This window comes from Scheffersomyces xylosifermentans (assembly GCF_036884685.1).
Source record: "Scheffersomyces xylosifermentans strain CBS 12540 chromosome Unknown RJT20scaffold_6, whole genome shotgun sequence".
Taxonomy (NCBI): Eukaryota; Fungi; Ascomycota; class Pichiomycetes; order Serinales; family Debaryomycetaceae; genus Scheffersomyces; species Scheffersomyces xylosifermentans.
In genome coordinates this window covers 1,211,864-1,228,506 of record NW_027042944.1, presented here as the reverse complement: position 1 = coordinate 1,228,506, position 16,643 = coordinate 1,211,864, and the positions used below count along the sequence as shown (strand labels likewise).

The 16,643-nt window shown below is 39.4% G+C and overlaps 6 protein-coding genes across 6 annotated transcripts; 2 read left to right on the top strand and 4 right to left on the bottom strand. All coding sequences in view use genetic code 12, as the record gives it.

Annotated features, from left to right (window-relative positions):
- Position 1: 1 nt before the first annotated feature.
- RJT20DRAFT_55315 (pyruvate transporter) lies at positions 2–1,162 on the bottom strand. The gene has a single exon (XM_064920655.1). It carries the CDS (start codon positions 717–719, stop codon positions 345–347), a length of 375 nt encoding a protein of 124 aa, XP_064773265.1. The 5' UTR covers positions 720–1,162; the 3' UTR covers positions 2–344.
- On the bottom strand, positions 954–4,853 carry RJT20DRAFT_55305 (fungal transcriptional regulatory protein). The gene has a single exon (XM_064920654.1). It carries the CDS (start codon positions 4,546–4,548, stop codon positions 1,189–1,191), a length of 3,360 nt encoding a protein of 1,119 aa, XP_064773264.1. The 5' UTR covers positions 4,549–4,853; the 3' UTR covers positions 954–1,188.
- A 3,853-nt stretch (positions 4,854–8,706) lies between these two features.
- Positions 8,707–10,153, top strand: RJT20DRAFT_55284 (uncharacterized protein). Its single transcript, XM_064920652.1, has one exon. The coding sequence runs from the start codon at positions 9,036–9,038 to the stop codon at positions 9,771–9,773; it is 738 nt and encodes a 245-aa protein (XP_064773263.1). The 5' UTR covers positions 8,707–9,035; the 3' UTR covers positions 9,774–10,153.
- Position 10,154: 1 nt separating this feature from the next.
- On the top strand, positions 10,155–11,183 carry RJT20DRAFT_55287 (uncharacterized protein). The gene has a single exon (XM_064920653.1). The coding sequence runs from the start codon at positions 10,213–10,215 to the stop codon at positions 11,134–11,136; it is 924 nt and encodes a 307-aa protein (XP_064773262.1). The 5' UTR covers positions 10,155–10,212; the 3' UTR covers positions 11,137–11,183.
- SLD1 (Sld1p) lies at positions 11,183–13,249 on the bottom strand. Its single transcript, XM_064920651.1, has one exon. The coding sequence runs from the start codon at positions 12,988–12,990 to the stop codon at positions 11,230–11,232; it is 1,761 nt and encodes a 586-aa protein (XP_064773261.1). The 5' UTR covers positions 12,991–13,249; the 3' UTR covers positions 11,183–11,229.
- A 731-nt stretch (positions 13,250–13,980) lies between these two features.
- RJT20DRAFT_55280 (dolichol kinase) lies at positions 13,981–16,375 on the bottom strand. The gene has a single exon (XM_064920650.1). The coding sequence runs from the start codon at positions 16,066–16,068 to the stop codon at positions 14,275–14,277; it is 1,794 nt and encodes a 597-aa protein (XP_064773260.1). The 5' UTR covers positions 16,069–16,375; the 3' UTR covers positions 13,981–14,274.
- Positions 16,376–16,643: the final 268 nt, after the last annotated feature.

Here is a 16,643-nt window from a genome sequence, read left to right as displayed (position 1 = left end):
ATAGCTTACACTGCTAATAAATCTGAATATATTCATGACGTTCGTCATAGTGAGAATGCCTTCCAAGGGTTGTGAACAAGAATATAAAGAAATGAACTCAACCTCGAAGAACGGGCAACGATATTCTATGGAATACAAAGAAAGAAAAAGCTGTTATAATAAATAGATTTCGAGTTCATGTAATGTAATCTTATTCTAAATTGTAGCCGGTGATTGGATGGTTAACCTGGTCTCGAATATCTTCAAAGAACCCAATCAGTTTATCATTTTCTCAAACTATCAAGCGAGTAGCTTTCATTAAAACATAATGGGAGTTTGTGCAACAAGCATGGCCCCAACTTCTCTTATGTGGATGCCTCTGGTACCGGTTCTATTTCCTTCTTTGGAGTATCTACATAGTGGTGTTTGGCCCATCTGAATCCTTGTCCTAATTGTGCAATTTCATTAACAAAGTGGCATCCAAATAACAAGTAGTTCTGTGGTGTCACGGCTAATGAATATCTCATGAAAACTAACGAGTACATGATTAAAGATCCCGTCATAGGGCCACTTATCAAATCTGGCTCCTTCTTCAAGTCCAAGATAGCAGCAACAGGGATACCGAAGTTAGAAACTGGTCCCCAGAAATGGGTTGTGCACATATATCTCAACGACTGCTTTGAGAACAAGAAGTCCTTGAACTTCTTGAATCCAGACTCAGTAGCTTGTTTGGCGGACATGATGACGATATCTTCTTCTGGTGGCCTATAACTTCTCCTCTGTAAGCAACTTTGCCTTGTCCTAAATCCGTCTGTTGGTTCTAAATTTTCTCATTGTCGTGAACGGTTTGTTGGACTCCGGAGAGAAGTCACGTGAGTGTTGGTGCGGAGGATCGCGGCTAAAAGACAGCTGAAAATGGGGAAGATCTTGTTAGTAGTAAGCAAATCACTGTTTATTGGCTAAAGCGATAATAAATAAGGTACGTAAGAAGTGAATATAGCGACACTGTTGGCAGCGTCTCCGTAGAACAAAGCGACGGTGAAAAATGCAATGGCTGAACTTTTAGGTCTCTTTGATCACTCTATCCTATGAGCCACACAGTAGCTTTGTTGAGCTTTTATTTTACAAACCATGGGCTTTTATACAAACCATGGGCTTTTAATAGTACAAGTAATAGTTGAAACGAGCGCAGACTTTTGGATGAATCACTTAGTAGTTTGGGCTCTCCTGCGAACCACTGCCTTGGCCGGAAGGTCTTCTTTTTCTCGGCTGCCTCCTTGAGGGTGCGTTTTGTAAAGTTGTGGTTGACGTAACTTGCAGCTGCATTTGCTGCTGTATTTGTTGCCGTTCGAACTCTTCTTGCTGTTGTTGCATCAGTGCATGTTGTGCAATAACCTGATTAGATTCTAATTGATGTTGCTGTACTCCAGAATCTTGCTCCAGATTAGTGGATACCGTGGGTCGAAAACCGATTGCGTTTTGGGTGAAACTTTCTTGGCCGAATACGAAAGTCATTGGTAACATTGTATCATTTCCCTGTTGTGATGCTTGTGCAGAAAGTTGTACTTCAGCTTGTAACTGTACTGTTCTTTGATGTGATGGTTGATTTGAAATTTCAGGAGCACTATTATTTGGCCAAATGTTGCCGTATCCTTCAACTGGCTGAGAATTCAAACTAGGGGTACTAAACATACCCTGTTCATGAGGAACATTCAATAATGGATGAACATCTCCTGTTTGCTTAGACAACAAGCTCTCCCCGACTGTAGAGCCACTAGACAAAGAATTGGCATGCCCTGTCGTATGTGGTTGTAATCTTCTTGTGGGACTTGCTCTATAAATATTTCTATCATCGTCACTGGGAGAGCTCAAATAATATGGAAGATTCTCAGGGTTCGTGAGCCAAAAGGGATCGTTGAATTGAAATCCGTACAAATATTCAAACTCGGGGTTTTCGTATCTGGTGTCAATACGCAAATCTGTAGGTTGTTCGCTTCCAAACTGCCCCATAGCAGTTTGGTAGCTTTGAGTTTGTGGTATTTGACCAATTATTTGGTCCTCAGTTTGTGAACCTCTATTAACCTTTCTCTTTTTCTTCTCTGAATGTTGTGATGATTTGTCATATTGTCTTTCATAAATTGTTTTGATGTAATTCAACACTCTGTCAATCAAATATCTTATGTTAGCGGGCCACAATTTTGAAATGGAATTAATTCTTGAAGATATTCTATTATCGAGGTTCAATAATGTGTTCAAATTCATTTCAATTTGCTTAAGAAACTCGTCATTTAATACGGAGTTTGGATCGTTGTTAACAAAATCTCTAAATTTTCCGTGCAACAAGGTGAAGACAACAATAATAGCTTGGTATATGAATGAATTCAAGAATGGAAAATAAACACGAAATAGTCTTCCAAATTTTATCATACCGTTAATTTCCTGGTATAAATTCTGTTCTTCGAGCTTCTCAAGTTTTTTAGCATCCCCAAAACGATGGTTCGATAAGGAATTCTTTCTGCTTTGCAGGAAGTTCTTCTCAAAGAACTGGTTAATGAATAATTCAATAAAGTAATTTAGTAATTCGAAGCTCTTTAGCACAGACTTCACTAAGCTCTCGACAATAGCGCCGTATTCGTTCAAATTTTCGAACTTTTTAATAAATGGTTCGAATAGCTTTGCCTTATTGATGTACATGACAATCAAGTCCATTAGAATGTTAGTCCTATCAATCTTCACAGGAAGGTTGGTGTATTCGTCATAAAACAACTGTCCTGTGTCTGAAGTTTCCTTCGTCCTCGTGTAATCATCATTCATGATAAACTCTAACGTTGCAATTTCTTCTTCAAATTTTTGCTCTAAGGCTAATAAATCGTGAACTGTGAAATTCATCATAAAATTCTCAATCAACATAAGATTCGAAAGCCGGATACATTCACCAACACCTACTTTCAACATAATCTGTGTTTTTATTCTGTCAAGTTGTAATGGAGAATTGTCTGCATTCATACTTTTGCACACTGATAAATTAACTTGGATGGAGACTGGGTTCGGTCTTCCCAATATTGAACATATTTGTCCAGTTAAATACTTTAAGGCGTACCATACTTTGTATCTTGTGCTATCTTCTTCCTTATATTCCGATTCTTGGACATCTTCGGATTTTCCTTGCGGTGAAAATTCATTACCCAAAGACCCTGAGCGTTGCTGTCCCATGACGTGTAAGCCAATACTATATGCAATTGAGCATGTATGAAACATCATGGACCAACATTCTTCATATCTGTGCTCGATGAAATGCCACTCTGTGCACAAAATATATGCTTGGACGGTGAGGAGAGACTCGTTGATCAAATTGTGCCTCAACTTTTCAAAATTATGATATAGTACATTCTTCGAAAGATAGTTTCTGAATTTCTTAATGTGACTTGCTGCGGACACTGGAAGTAAATCTAACTCTAAGAACTCTCGTGGAGTTAATTTCTGAATCGATAACAACAAAACCATATAAAGTACTAATAGGTCGTCATCATTCTCCCATTCTTTATCTTTAATGGAATTATATGAATTGAGAAATTCTAACACTCTTGTTTTTGAAATGAATGTGGCATAATAATTGTTTTTTTCGAAGAATAATTCAACCAATGCAACGATTATATCAAAGTTAAGTTTCTGTAAATCCTGATAGGTATCAGAGTCGGAGCTAATGTCTGGATCATCGTATTTCAAAAGTGCCAATGGTAACATGGGGAGGTTTTTCTTCGACAAACTCTGCTCAATTAAGTTATTCGACCTCAGAGGAAGCTGAGGTATGAAATCTTCATTATTTCGCTCCCAGTCCGCTGTGAGTTTTGAATCGGATGAAGATGAGGAGTTCTCAGGAAAGTCGGCACTCCCAAACATGACCTTTTGCTTTTTCAGGGCAAAATAGTGGGAAGCACTGTCACTTCCACTACTTGCGGAAGTATTTTGCTTTAAATTGTGCTCATGAGTAGTATCTTTCTGTTCAATATTCATTGGGAGTTTTCCTTTAAGAGAATCAATCATAAAATTTGCAGACAGAGGGCCATAATATTTCTCTCCTTCTCCAACACCTTCTCTTGGAATAGAAATCTGAGGAAGAATGCTCATTTCTCTCGAGCCACTCTCATGTGAATGTGAACTTTGCTCAAATTTATTTGCTTCAGCATTCCCTTGTCCACTTAGCCTATTCAATTGTTGATTGAGTTTAAGATTTTCTTGCAACAATTGCAAATTTTCATTCTTCAATAGATCAAGTTCACTTCGAAGATTTATGAAACTCTCATCTTGCAGTCCTCCTTCTCGTACTGGCAATTGTTCCAGAAACGTATGAGAATGGTGATGGTGCTCTTGAATAATAACATGGCAATTCTCTTCTTCCGAAGCCAAGGACTGTTTGATTTCTTCATCAATGATTTTTATATTTCTGAATGTTGGTGGGAACTCGCACGGTATAGACCGCTTAATGCATTGGTTGCACGGCTTCATCTTGTTGCATTTAATCTTCTTCCTTCGGCAAGATATGCACGATATTGGTAATACCTCTGACATCTCTTAGCAGTTCTATCTTTATGAAGTCTTAATGTATTGAGAGTGGTGCTCGGTTTAGCAGCCAACACTTCTTTTCGTTCCAGATGTCAAGAAAAAAGAAATTTTAACAGAATTGAGCTCTTCAATTATGAGGATTCTTTGAAGATCGAGGCTTGCAAATGGACTGCTATCAAAAATGTGGGTTAGTGCTGGGTATATATATCAAATCTTCAAATTGCAACTTGTGATGCACAATTATTTATGTGATGCACAATTATTTATGTGATGCACAATTATTTATGTGCTGCAATTCAACGGTCACTGTTGCAACCAATATGTAGGCGCACTAGAGCCGATATCCGATCTTACCAACCTTAAGTATGGAACGTGACCTTTGCAGATAGTAGAGATCTGTCGCAATAGATAATATTCTTCTGGAAATTTCTATTTATTCCTTAAGAACCGCCCTAATGGGCTTAATTATTTCCGGTTTATTCCCTTCTGCACGGACGCTTAAAGTGTCAGGTCTGTCAGAAGTAGGCTTCTCAGATTGAGTACCTTCGATATGCCCGAGGATTAAAGTTTGGGGTTTGATAGAACCCCGAACACAACAGATTTCTTTTTCAAACGGTTATCTTGACACAATAATTCGAGTCAAGTAATAACGGATTTCTATTTGCTTCCTGGGGGATGTTACCAGTATAGAGTTGTGGAATTGAATTATCAAAGCCCTATTGAAAACAAGACTTCTGGGGCCGAGGATATCGTATGAGAGTACTCCGGAATCCATAAGTGATCAAAAGATATGTGAATTGCTGCAGTCACTACCCGAATGTTGTTCAATGGCTGACGGTGTAGTCAGTGTTGTAATGGCCGTTCCCTTGTAAACTCGGGTTTTGAGATTGACTGTTGTCAAATTCTGAATTTTCTCCTATTTTCCTGCTTGATTGAGTATCAAGCTGATATCTCTTCTTGAAAGAAGATTCTCTAATTTAGCTTGCTCTTATGGTACTTCACTGATACTAAAAAACTATGGTTTATAAGTTTTCGTCAGAATATTTGAAATGGAATAGCTTTTGCTTCGAATATTTTTTTTGTACTAGAAGAAAAAATCAACCAAACGGAAATCCGAAACACTATACATTCCAAATTTAGCACTGGATAAAACAGGGATCGTGGATCAAATATATAGTAATACATACTACAATGGATTGGAAAGATGTATCGACATAGCATGGTATTTTTTTTTAGTCGTATATAACTATATTATTGGAGGAATAATTGATAATAGAGTATTATAGAGCAGCAGCGGTATCTGCAGTCTACACTAAAAACTTGAAGAAGGCAACAAGACATAACAGGGTGAAATACGTATCTATTCTATGATATATGACATGGTATGGCTTCTCTGTTGTATATTGGTTAGTAAAGTTTAACAAATACGTAGCATTCCAAAGAGTATTTCCTCTGAAAATTCGATGTAATTCATAATAAGTTCTTAGTAATGGCATAATGCAAATGCTAGAATAATCGAAAAAGGCAATCTGCTGATCCACTATTGATAAAACAAAGATCGATAATCGGATTGTCCCAATGGAGTTAATCATCTAGGCAGCCTTACCTGGCGATATCGAGTGGCGGAAACACTGAAGGCTAGCCTTCTATCCCCCACGAAGTTATTTTTGTCACGTATTCTTCGTATTCAGCCTTACCGATAGAAGAATTATTATTTTTGAATTGGCCACCGATTTGGAGGTATTATTAACCAGGTCTAGAGTATCCACAGTATTACTATAAATTTGCTTCACACTGTCCCCTGTTAGACTTTAATCCTCCAGCATTATCCTAAAGGAGAAATCGTCCAATCAAACAAGTGGTTAGTTAGCGTAAGGCTTTATTCATGTGTCAAACAAGGGGAATACATACAATAAAGTTGATTCTGGGGTATTCTGGAAGCCCTCTTCTTGCAGGAATTTGCAATTACATAATTTGGTTTTAGTTCTGTCAAGTTTTAGTAATGAGCGTCAGTTGGACGCACAAAAAATAAATTCGAAATCGATTCTTGAAACCCATGACTGCCCCCTTAAAATGGTCATAAATAACTCAAAACAAAACGGAAAACTGACCCTCCAAGGGCAAAGGGATGAATATCGTGAGTCATATGTCAACATTACCCCTTTGTTATAGATTTTGTAGAGAACTATTGTATCAAATATTGCTCTTTCCGTTTTAGGCAACCCCGACCCGAAGAAAAAGAAACGACGATGCTGCATATTGCAACTCGCTAAGATACGATATGAAGGGAACAAACTGTATTACCTAATACTTCAACATTCAATACCACCTATGACATCTAATCAAACCAATCAGCATTTTGATGACATGGATAGCGAAAGTTGTAATACTGGTACCTAAGACTTGTTATTGACATATGGTGTCCTGATGGAGTCAAAATTGTGTAATCTAACAAAGATAGCCGTTATGCATGGAGAACCGGACATAGGTACCTTGGGGAAACAATTGTACCGGTCATGGTCATGGTCAAATTGCTTTTAATAGAAAGTAGAGCTCTTCTACCCGATATACTGTGGTTTGTCTATTGCTGCAAGTATGGCAAGGTATTTGCAGTTACGCTGGTGAAAATTACCTTTGGTATGGTAGGATCATAGTCAGCGAAGTTCTCGGTCTTCGGTATCACAAAATGAACCCTATCGCTAAATAATATAATTCGAATAATCTTCGGACATAGAATGTTGGTGATAAGAGCGGGTCATAGCTAATTTCCGTTATTACTTCACTTTCTGAACCAGAAACTGCTTCTGCCCCAGGTCCAGTCTTATTTTATTAACTTGTGCCGACTTCGCCTCTAGACATTGTATAGCCTAGGTTGGGAATGGAGCTCGGAGCAATACATTTTGGCCGACTGGTATGCCGTTGCAGTTTTTTTGGAAGTTATTATTGCCGTTGACCTCGTTTTCCAGAAATCTTAGCCGATTCTTGGCTTGTCACCGTTTCGACGAGCTATGTTTGGCGCTTTTGTGTGAGTCGGCAAACTTTGTATGGAACATATTTGCAGCTTCTCGGAAACATGCGGTTAATCATTCTGTCCCCTATTTTTGCCACCACCTGTGGTCTTTTCACGTAAGTCCCTCACTTCTATTGTCGATCCTCTTCTACAACTTCTTTTCAGTTCCGGGTTCATATGTCCGGCTGTCCTTTTCCTTCACATGTTTCGAATTGTACCTGAATAATTGCAACTCTTCTTGGAATACGTCGATGACCAATTGTTAGTAGATCACGTGCCTTCTGTGAGAATTACTGACGGAAACGAAGTTTCTATTTTCCTGGTTTCTATTATTCGTTTCCTGCAGGGAATATGCTTTAACGTGCCTTCCCTGCACAAGAAGTAACATAAAGTTACATCTTGCATTCAACGTGGTGGAAGATTACAAACGAGCGATAAGAACCCAGAATCTTGATTACGAGGTAAGGTCATTACAGAGGTAAGAGGTAAGATCATTACAGTAAGTTATATAATTCTTTACAAAGTCCATTACGACGGATTAGAAGAAAATATTTCGTTACGAAAAGCAGTACATACAATACTGAAAGCTACTCCGGATCGCTTTGTAATACAGACTACATGAAGACAACAAAGCAAGCAAGAGACAAAGGAAACAATGAAGGGTACAGGACAAATGACAGTATGTGAGCACAAAGTGCAGTGCCTACAGATTACAGTGCAGGAAACCAACCAACTCTCTTCATATCTTCCCACTAATTGTCATTCAACCAAACAATACACTGACTTCGAACGTACACAGCCAATGGCTCTCCGGCAATGGCTCTCAGGCAATGACTCTCAGGCACTCTCTACCTCTCACAGTGTAATTGTTTGTAATTCTCACACATTCTCACTTTACCCGATACTTGATGAAGGAGAAATTTGTATCTGACATTTTCCCTTTTACTCTTCAAATTCCCTACACATATAACCTACACATACCTACACATATAACCTACACATATAACCTACACATATACCCTACACATAAACCCTACATATATACCCTACCCTACACTCTCTCTGGTACTCATAACCTTCCCTCACCAATTATAAATATATATAGTATTATATACATAATATACAATTTACTCTCTCTCTTTCATACTCATAGCCTTCCCTCACCTATTATATATATACATATATATATATATACACTCCCTCACACCCTTCGGATCCCGCATTTCTTCTTCACATCTCTTATCTATGAATTTGCAATGGATGGCTTCGCATTGTTGTGGGTTTTTTTCGCTGACTTTGCACCCGTTAGTAAATTCCTTATCTCTTCCTCTGGAATGTAATTGTAGGAAAGAGAGATCTTGGACGGGGTCAGGACCGATTTTTTTTAAACAAATATACAATTGAGGTCTTTTCTGTGAAAGCTTTCTTTTTTTTGTTTGTTCTGCTTTCTCCCATCGGTACCCCATAGTCTCGCGTATTTTACATGATTAAAGAGCCCTATTACAACTCGACATCGTCCAGCTCCTTCATTAAGCCCTCCAACCCCAAAACGTACTCGTTTGTATCGTACGATTTGCCCCCAACAGCCAAATCACAGTTCATCAAGGCCCCCAGTGTATCATTCACAGCCAAAACTTCTCCGATATGGCGTAACCGTCTGTATTCAGTCGAACCATACTATGTCAAAAACAAGAAAATAGGAACGTTGCCCCCTGCCATCTCGGGAATGTACAAGTACACGTTCGCCGAGGAGAGTGAAGAGGACGACTGTGCCATTGTGTCTGATTCAGAAGACGACGAGTACGTACCTGAATTCAACATATATCCACCGCCATCAAACCACGAGACGTTGTCCAGAAAAGTGTCGGATAATTACGCCAGTAGATACGAGTTGGACACGGATTCCGATGATAGCGAAAAAGAGATTGATGCCTACTCCAGATGGATGAAGCCTATCGACAGCAAGCCACTGATATATAAGTGCACTTCTCAGCCACCTCATTTAGTCAACTTGGGGGAGATCAATGAGTCGTTGTTGATGAAATCCAACAATCCCAACATCTTGACCAACGTCAGATCCAGATCCTTATCTGACAACTTAGATCCTCCAAGATTGCAAGCAAAGGTGTTTGTGTATAATAATTACGATTCCATTCCTCACAAAAGAGGTTTTGACCGGGATGACTACGAAGAAGTTCAGACTGAGCCATATTTAGTCTAGTTCGGTGGGATTGGCTTAAGTTCCATATATATGTTAGTAGAAGTATTATTCTACGTTTTATAGTGTGCACATCCTTCTGCTAGTCAGACAGGTGCTATATAATGCAATAAACAAGGTACCTTATAACAATAACTAGTAATACTTAACTTCTATACTAATTCTTTTTTTAAAAATTTTGTCTTTACCCTTGCCCTCTAGATCATTACTAGTCTATCTCTACTCTATTACCTCTCAATTACATCCCCATCCTAAGGAATGAAATACAACTAATATATCATGAATGGTAACAAAATCGTTAGTTATGGTGATGGGTTATATACCGGATATTTCAGCCCTATATAATTTGTATGTAGGCTTGTTAGTGATGGTGATGAGAAGAGAATAGAAGGAAGTATATGCCATGCTATAAGTAAGTTAGGAAGTAAGGGAGGTTGGGATAATGAACTTTGCATACGCTCCTCCGCCGCCACCACCGTCTGCGAATAATGGATCTGCAAATTCAAAGCAAAACAGAAAAACAAAGAACCTGAAAGGAAATAAGCCTCAGGATAAAAGGTTTAACAGATCGAATGGAGCTAGAAATTCGAATAATACTGGCAAGGCAGACCACCAGAAGCAAGAAACAATAGGAATCTCAGTCCTAGATTTACCCACATACTTACCAAACGATTTACCAAGCGAAACGGTAGTTTCCAATGAAATTGACAATGTTGTAGATACTCAAGAAGACGATGATTCGTTTCAAAATGAAGAGCAATTAGTGAAAGCAAACCTGGAGGAACCAACTTTTATTCCTGGAACATCGATAACCCTTCAAACAGAAGAGGATATAGCCAAGTGGATTGCAGAAAGAAAGAAGAATTGGCCAACTCGGGGTAACGTAGCACGTAAGCTTGAACTGCAAGCGGAAGATAATAAGAAGAGCAAACCAGTTGAGAGTACTCCAACTGCATCCCCAAGTAAGAGGAATGCAGAAGATGATAATAATAATGGACCAAAGAAGAAACAGAAAAATGTGTGTCGCTTCTTCCAACAACACGGCCATTGCAAGTTCGGTGTCAAATGCAAAAATATCCATGAAGCTGGCAGCAAACCGGCTAACCCTGTGGCAAGCTCCAACCAACACGACTTGACCCATTATCGCCGGAATATAAATGGTATCCCAGTGTTGATACCGAAGCTATATTCGAATCGCACAAATAGCTTTACTCAAAACACTAACAACAATTCGGGTACCGGGTTATCCTTATTCAAGCATTTGGTGAAGCAAGATCATCTCGAAAACGAAAACAAAACAATACTAAACTTCATACAATTCCTAGAGAAGCAGGGATTAATAGATCACGATGTCATGAAATCATAGATGCAGATAGTACGTATGTATTGTTCATAATAAAATACTATATACTTTCTGCCTGTCATATTACCATTCCTTATTATCTAGTATACATATAAATCAATATAAGTCACCTTCATACTTCTTCGTAGCATCTAAAAGTATGCTACATTGTTTCGCAATGTCACCTAGTTTACCAATGACTAATTCATTTCCTTCGCCAAAGCCGTAAATAGAGTACGACAATCCGACTTCCTCGCAGAATTTAATGACGAATGGTTGCACTCTTCTGAAATTGTGTCTTGGAAGTCTTGGGAACAAGTGGTGGATAGCCTGGAATTGCAATCCTCCATGGAAAAAGTCGAACCATTCGGGACAATCAACATCCATTGTAGTTCTGATCTGCCTCGATGGAAATGATTCGCTTACGCCTAAATCGGAAGTAGACATTGCAAAATGGGATAACGTAATCTGCACATGAACCATCATCGTAGCCACATGACTGACAAGAATGTAGTTAAACCGGTTCCAACCGCCATTGACAGACTTGTAAACAACAAGATAGAAGAACCAGAAGAAGAAGAAACTCAATCCAGCAAGCTCAAAATATCTGAACCATGCAGCTTTTCCGTGCCTTGGACCTTCTCCCTTGATCAAGTGCAGCCATGACAAAAAGTACAAATTAAATCTACCAAAGCACAAGATAGGGTAATACATGTAGTTTTGGAAAGGAAGCAAAATTTGGGCAGCCTTATCAAACCACAAGAATCTATCATAATAGGTGGAATACAAGTTGTCAAATAATCTAACACTCACTGCAAAGAATGGGAGATGTTGGATGTCAGGGTCATGTGATGGGTCATTAGTTATCAAATGGTGAACATTGTGGTTTCTCTTCCACCATCCTAAACTCAAACCTCCAAACCAATCTGCAATCACCATACCGAATAAGTTATCAAACTGGTAGTTGTGGGTAATGGATACGTGGCCAGCGTCGTGAGCAATAAAGGTCATTTGATGCCATGCCATACCCATGAAAAGGGCACTTAAGAAATAATATTCAAGTTTCAAGAAGGAGAACGAGTACAAGAATAGAGAGCTGATCTTGATTATTTCTCTCACATAGGCCGAATACTCACATTGATAGAAACCATTCTTTATCACTGTCTCATGCAATTCGGCGTATTTGTCTCTCAAGTGCTGCTGCGTTTTATAATCCAACGATGGTAAATGCTGGATGTCTTGCTGGGTGAGTCCATTATCGTAATTTTTCATGAGATCTTTTGGGTTAATGATTGTCGATTTTTTGTCAATGAATTCTTCTGTGACCGGGAACAATATGTGCTTGTTTTCCTCGGTAACAAGAGTATTTTGTGGAACTACCGGTTTCACGGCATTGACTTTTGGGTAACCAATTCCTTTATTGGATTCAGGAATATCGTTCAACGAAGTATTTGACGAAGACAACGGAGACGAAGAAGTTGACAAATCCACATCTGAAGAACTCAAGGAACTATTGTAATCCAATTTGTTCTCTAGCGATTCTGTGGCACCCTGCTTCTTATCTTTTTTGGAAGTGCTTGAACCTTTGGTGTAAATTCCACCTTGGATAGGAGGAAGCAAATTCTCCCAATAGAAGTCGATTTTGCCGATTTTCCAGTTTGGAATTGACAAAATGGTTTCATCACAATGGTATGCATTCATCTCGTCGGTAGCATCTTTTCCTACCAAATGGTACACGGCCTTGTCTCCACCTGGATGTTTGGGGATCCATGAAGTCACGTTCAATACATAGTTCTTGTAGATGACAATGGCCTTTCCGTCGGCGATCAAATCGATGATTTGGTCCCGCGAGAAGACTTTCACCGAGTCTGAGCCCATTGCTAGCGAATGTGGAGGTCTAGTATTGGTAATCGACCAAAGTTCAGACTGGTCTCTGGAAAAGAACAGTGTGTTGCAAAGAATTTAAGCAGCCCCAAATCTCTTAAATCTCATTTTTGGCTGTAGGGAGAGAAACAGGAAATTTTCTCGTGCTCGGTTAGAGATCTGGCGGTGGGAGGAAATATCCGTACCGAGAGTTTAGTGGTACTGAGAGCGTGTTTAGTGGGAACAGCAGGGCATTTTCGACAATGAGGACTGTGCGTCTGCTGAGAGTCCATTTCTCGGTGATAACGTTATGTTAACGTTACAGCGGTTTGACAGTCCGTAGTAGGCAGTGATGTGTGTATTAAGAATTATTAGTGAGTAGTAATCGTGAAGAAATTGCAATCTGCGACCAGAATCTCCTGATCCGGTACGAGCAAAGATTAGAGATTTTTTGGAGGCTGCTGGAGTGGGGTGAGCGAAAAACTAACTAATGCTTCGTGAGAAGAGAAGCAAAAGAGCCGTATTTTGAGTTCAATGGGGGTGGGAGGGACGTTTTGGCAGTGCCTGTTACTATTTAGAGACTATTCTAGTCTCGTTCAGGGGTGTGTTGAGGGACTGTTTGGGGTCTGTTTAGGGTCTATTTTGGGTGTCTTTCGATGCGTCAGGAGGGCTCGGTCTGGGCATTTTTCTGCAAAACATTGGAGATCCTGATTATGGAATGGGATATCACTGGTGGTTCATTGGCTACTGATGGAGAGGGGTCTCGTTAAGGGCATTTTTTCATGCACTCAGCCTCAGTAAAGCAAATGCGACAGGCTCATTAATAACACTAATTTTATTGTTAACGGCATTAATGATTTCTTGTTCGTTGACTGCGAAAAACACTGATGGCCGCGAAATGTTGCATATACTGACGGTTTGGCTGTTTTTGAGGAGTTTATAGTATTGAGGAGGGGGAGAAGGAGGTGGTAGTGTTGGTGGAGGTGGTGTAGCGAGATGATTTAGAGTTAGAGGTGGAATTGGGAACTAGATGACTTGGAGTTGGACTTGGAGGAGTGGCTAGAGGAGTAAGAGGAGGAGTAGGGAGAAGTGGATATAACAGTATTTGAGTAGCCGTATTATTGTATGCGGTTCGGAGATGCTTGATGGATGCTTGATGGTAGGTGAGTATTAAGGTGAGGGTGTTCTTTTCTTACAAGTGAGACTCTTGAATGTATATTTTCCTTACAATAACTCATTATTCATACTAAGTGTTCCTTATATATCTACTATCTATACATTATAAACCTACCGCCCCTACTAGTAGCAGCGGTTTAAAAGTTCGTACACTGTTGGCAACAAGATTGGAATGAAGAAATTGTCATTCAAGTCCGAGCTTCCCTCTAAAACTCCACAGATCAAATTCGAAACAAAGAGATTCTCCCATTTCTTGATTGGTTGGTACGATGTAGGGTAGAGGCCTGTCAAATACTTGTCAATCAATACAAAAGCTGCGAAATTGACAATAATGAAGGTTGCAGTTCCCTGGAGAGACTTTTCACTACCCTTCCATTTCAAAGATCCAAATCTTCTTCCAATAATGGATGCAAGAGAGTCACCAAGGCCCAATGCAACAATACCCATATATCTGATAATAGAAATCTTACCGGCTCCAATAAGAATGTAATCGTAAAGAATAGGAATGGTAGCACCGACGATTAAATAGATGTAGGAAACATTCAAAGGGCCCTTAGAATCTTTGTAATCCTGGAAAAATCTCAATTTGTAGTTCAAGTATTCACCGATAGGAGAAAAACGGTTATATCTAATAACTTCGACAATTAAGAAGATTATAATTGATCCTAATAAACTGATCAAGGTGAATTCGACTTTGTCTACCAACACTTTTGGACTGTAGCCCAAGATGGCAATAATAATGAAGTGCCACACTTTTCTTCTGAAGTTGAGACTAAGTTTTTCGGTGAATGTGAACACCAAAGATACTGAGGTCACTAAAATAGCTGACCAAACTTGAAGAATCTTAACCTTTTCTTCATCTTGGAAAATGTAGTCGTACAACCATAAAATGGCATTCTGGCCATCCAACACATAGTTTAACTGGAAGATTGTGAATCCATAGAAAATTCCCGCAAATGCTACTGCCACTACAATAGTTGGCAAGTAGGAGTATATTTGGAAGAGAGCCAAAATGGCAACAATGAAACTGACCAATAACTTTTGGAAAATGGCTAAAGGCAAATATGCTGCTACAAAGCCTTTATTGAAGAATAAGTTGACAACTAATAACCCAATCATTTGAATCTCTGTTTTTGTGAATGTTTTGTAGTCTTCGTCGTCGATGGTTTCTTCTTTCTCTGAGTTTTCTCCGTTGGTAACTGACAAAATTGAAGTCAACTTTCCTTCATTTATCAAGTCCAACACATATGAGTTCAAGACATGGAAGACGCAAATCTGAACAAACGTAAATGTAGTCACTTCATTACTGACATTGTATACTTCATAAAAACCAATGGCGGAGAAAATTCTGAACACTGGGTTCAATTTCTCCACTATTAAGTAGTTCAATGTGAGATTCACCAAGAACCAGTCCTTGTCGTAATGGATAAGATTGACAACAAATGGTAAGATGGTAGCGTATAAGTAGTTGAATTCAGGAATGTCCTTTTTAGTTTGTTTGCTTTTGACATAGTTCAAAATCATGGCTCCTGAGACGCCTAGGAAGTTGAATCCGATGGTGAAGAGGTTTTCGGTCAACTGTTCGAATTCGTTTCGATTGAGGTAGATGATCTCGAGAATGTATGCAAAAACCATCAATTGTACAAATTTCAACACATTGATGTTATCTGAGACAAAGTCCTGAACTCTGTATATGATGTTGAAGGGAAAACCTGCTAATTCCAATTCAAGATCCCGTTCTTCTTGGGGATTCTGGGGAACTGGTCTCTTCTGCTTGGTAGCATCTGGGGCATCGAGAGAGGGTATAGGAGCAGCGCCATCTTTGAATATGCTAGCAGTGGATTTGTTCAAAGCAGGTTCGGGTTTTTCGGCCGATTTTCTGCCTCTAGATCTTGTTGTCAGGTTCTTTGGTGGCATGGTAATGACTACGGACAAAGAAAAGCTAGGTATCGATAGTTATAACCATGTTATCTCGGTAATTTTTCAACACACTGGGAACGGCGATATCTGCAGGCGGTCATTTTAGTGAGAGCTGTCGCTAAATGGAGGTTTTCTGGTGATGCGACTTTGCGGCATTCGTGTTATCTAGAGATTTGTGAGGCATCAGATCGGTGACAGTGGGAGTGTGCGTACTGACGATTTATGGAGTTTATGCAGAGAACAGTAAAGACAGAGTATGTAGAATAGCGATGCTGTCACAAGTAGAGTGAGCAGCTTGTTAGCGTAGATTAGTGAATTATCCTATTTAATTTTTTTTCCTTCTTTCTTACTACAATAGTTACTACTCTCCACTATCATTGAGGTGCTATATCGTAGCAGATTGCATGGGCAATGAAAGACGATGTGGTAATCGTACGCTCGTCTACACTCTTCTACACTCTTTTTCGATCTTCTGTGCTAGCAAGAAGCTGCGCATACCCGCTTGTGTCGCAAAAAATTCCTGACAGAGTGCCTGGACATACTCCGTCACCAACAAGTGTTTCTACTGCAAC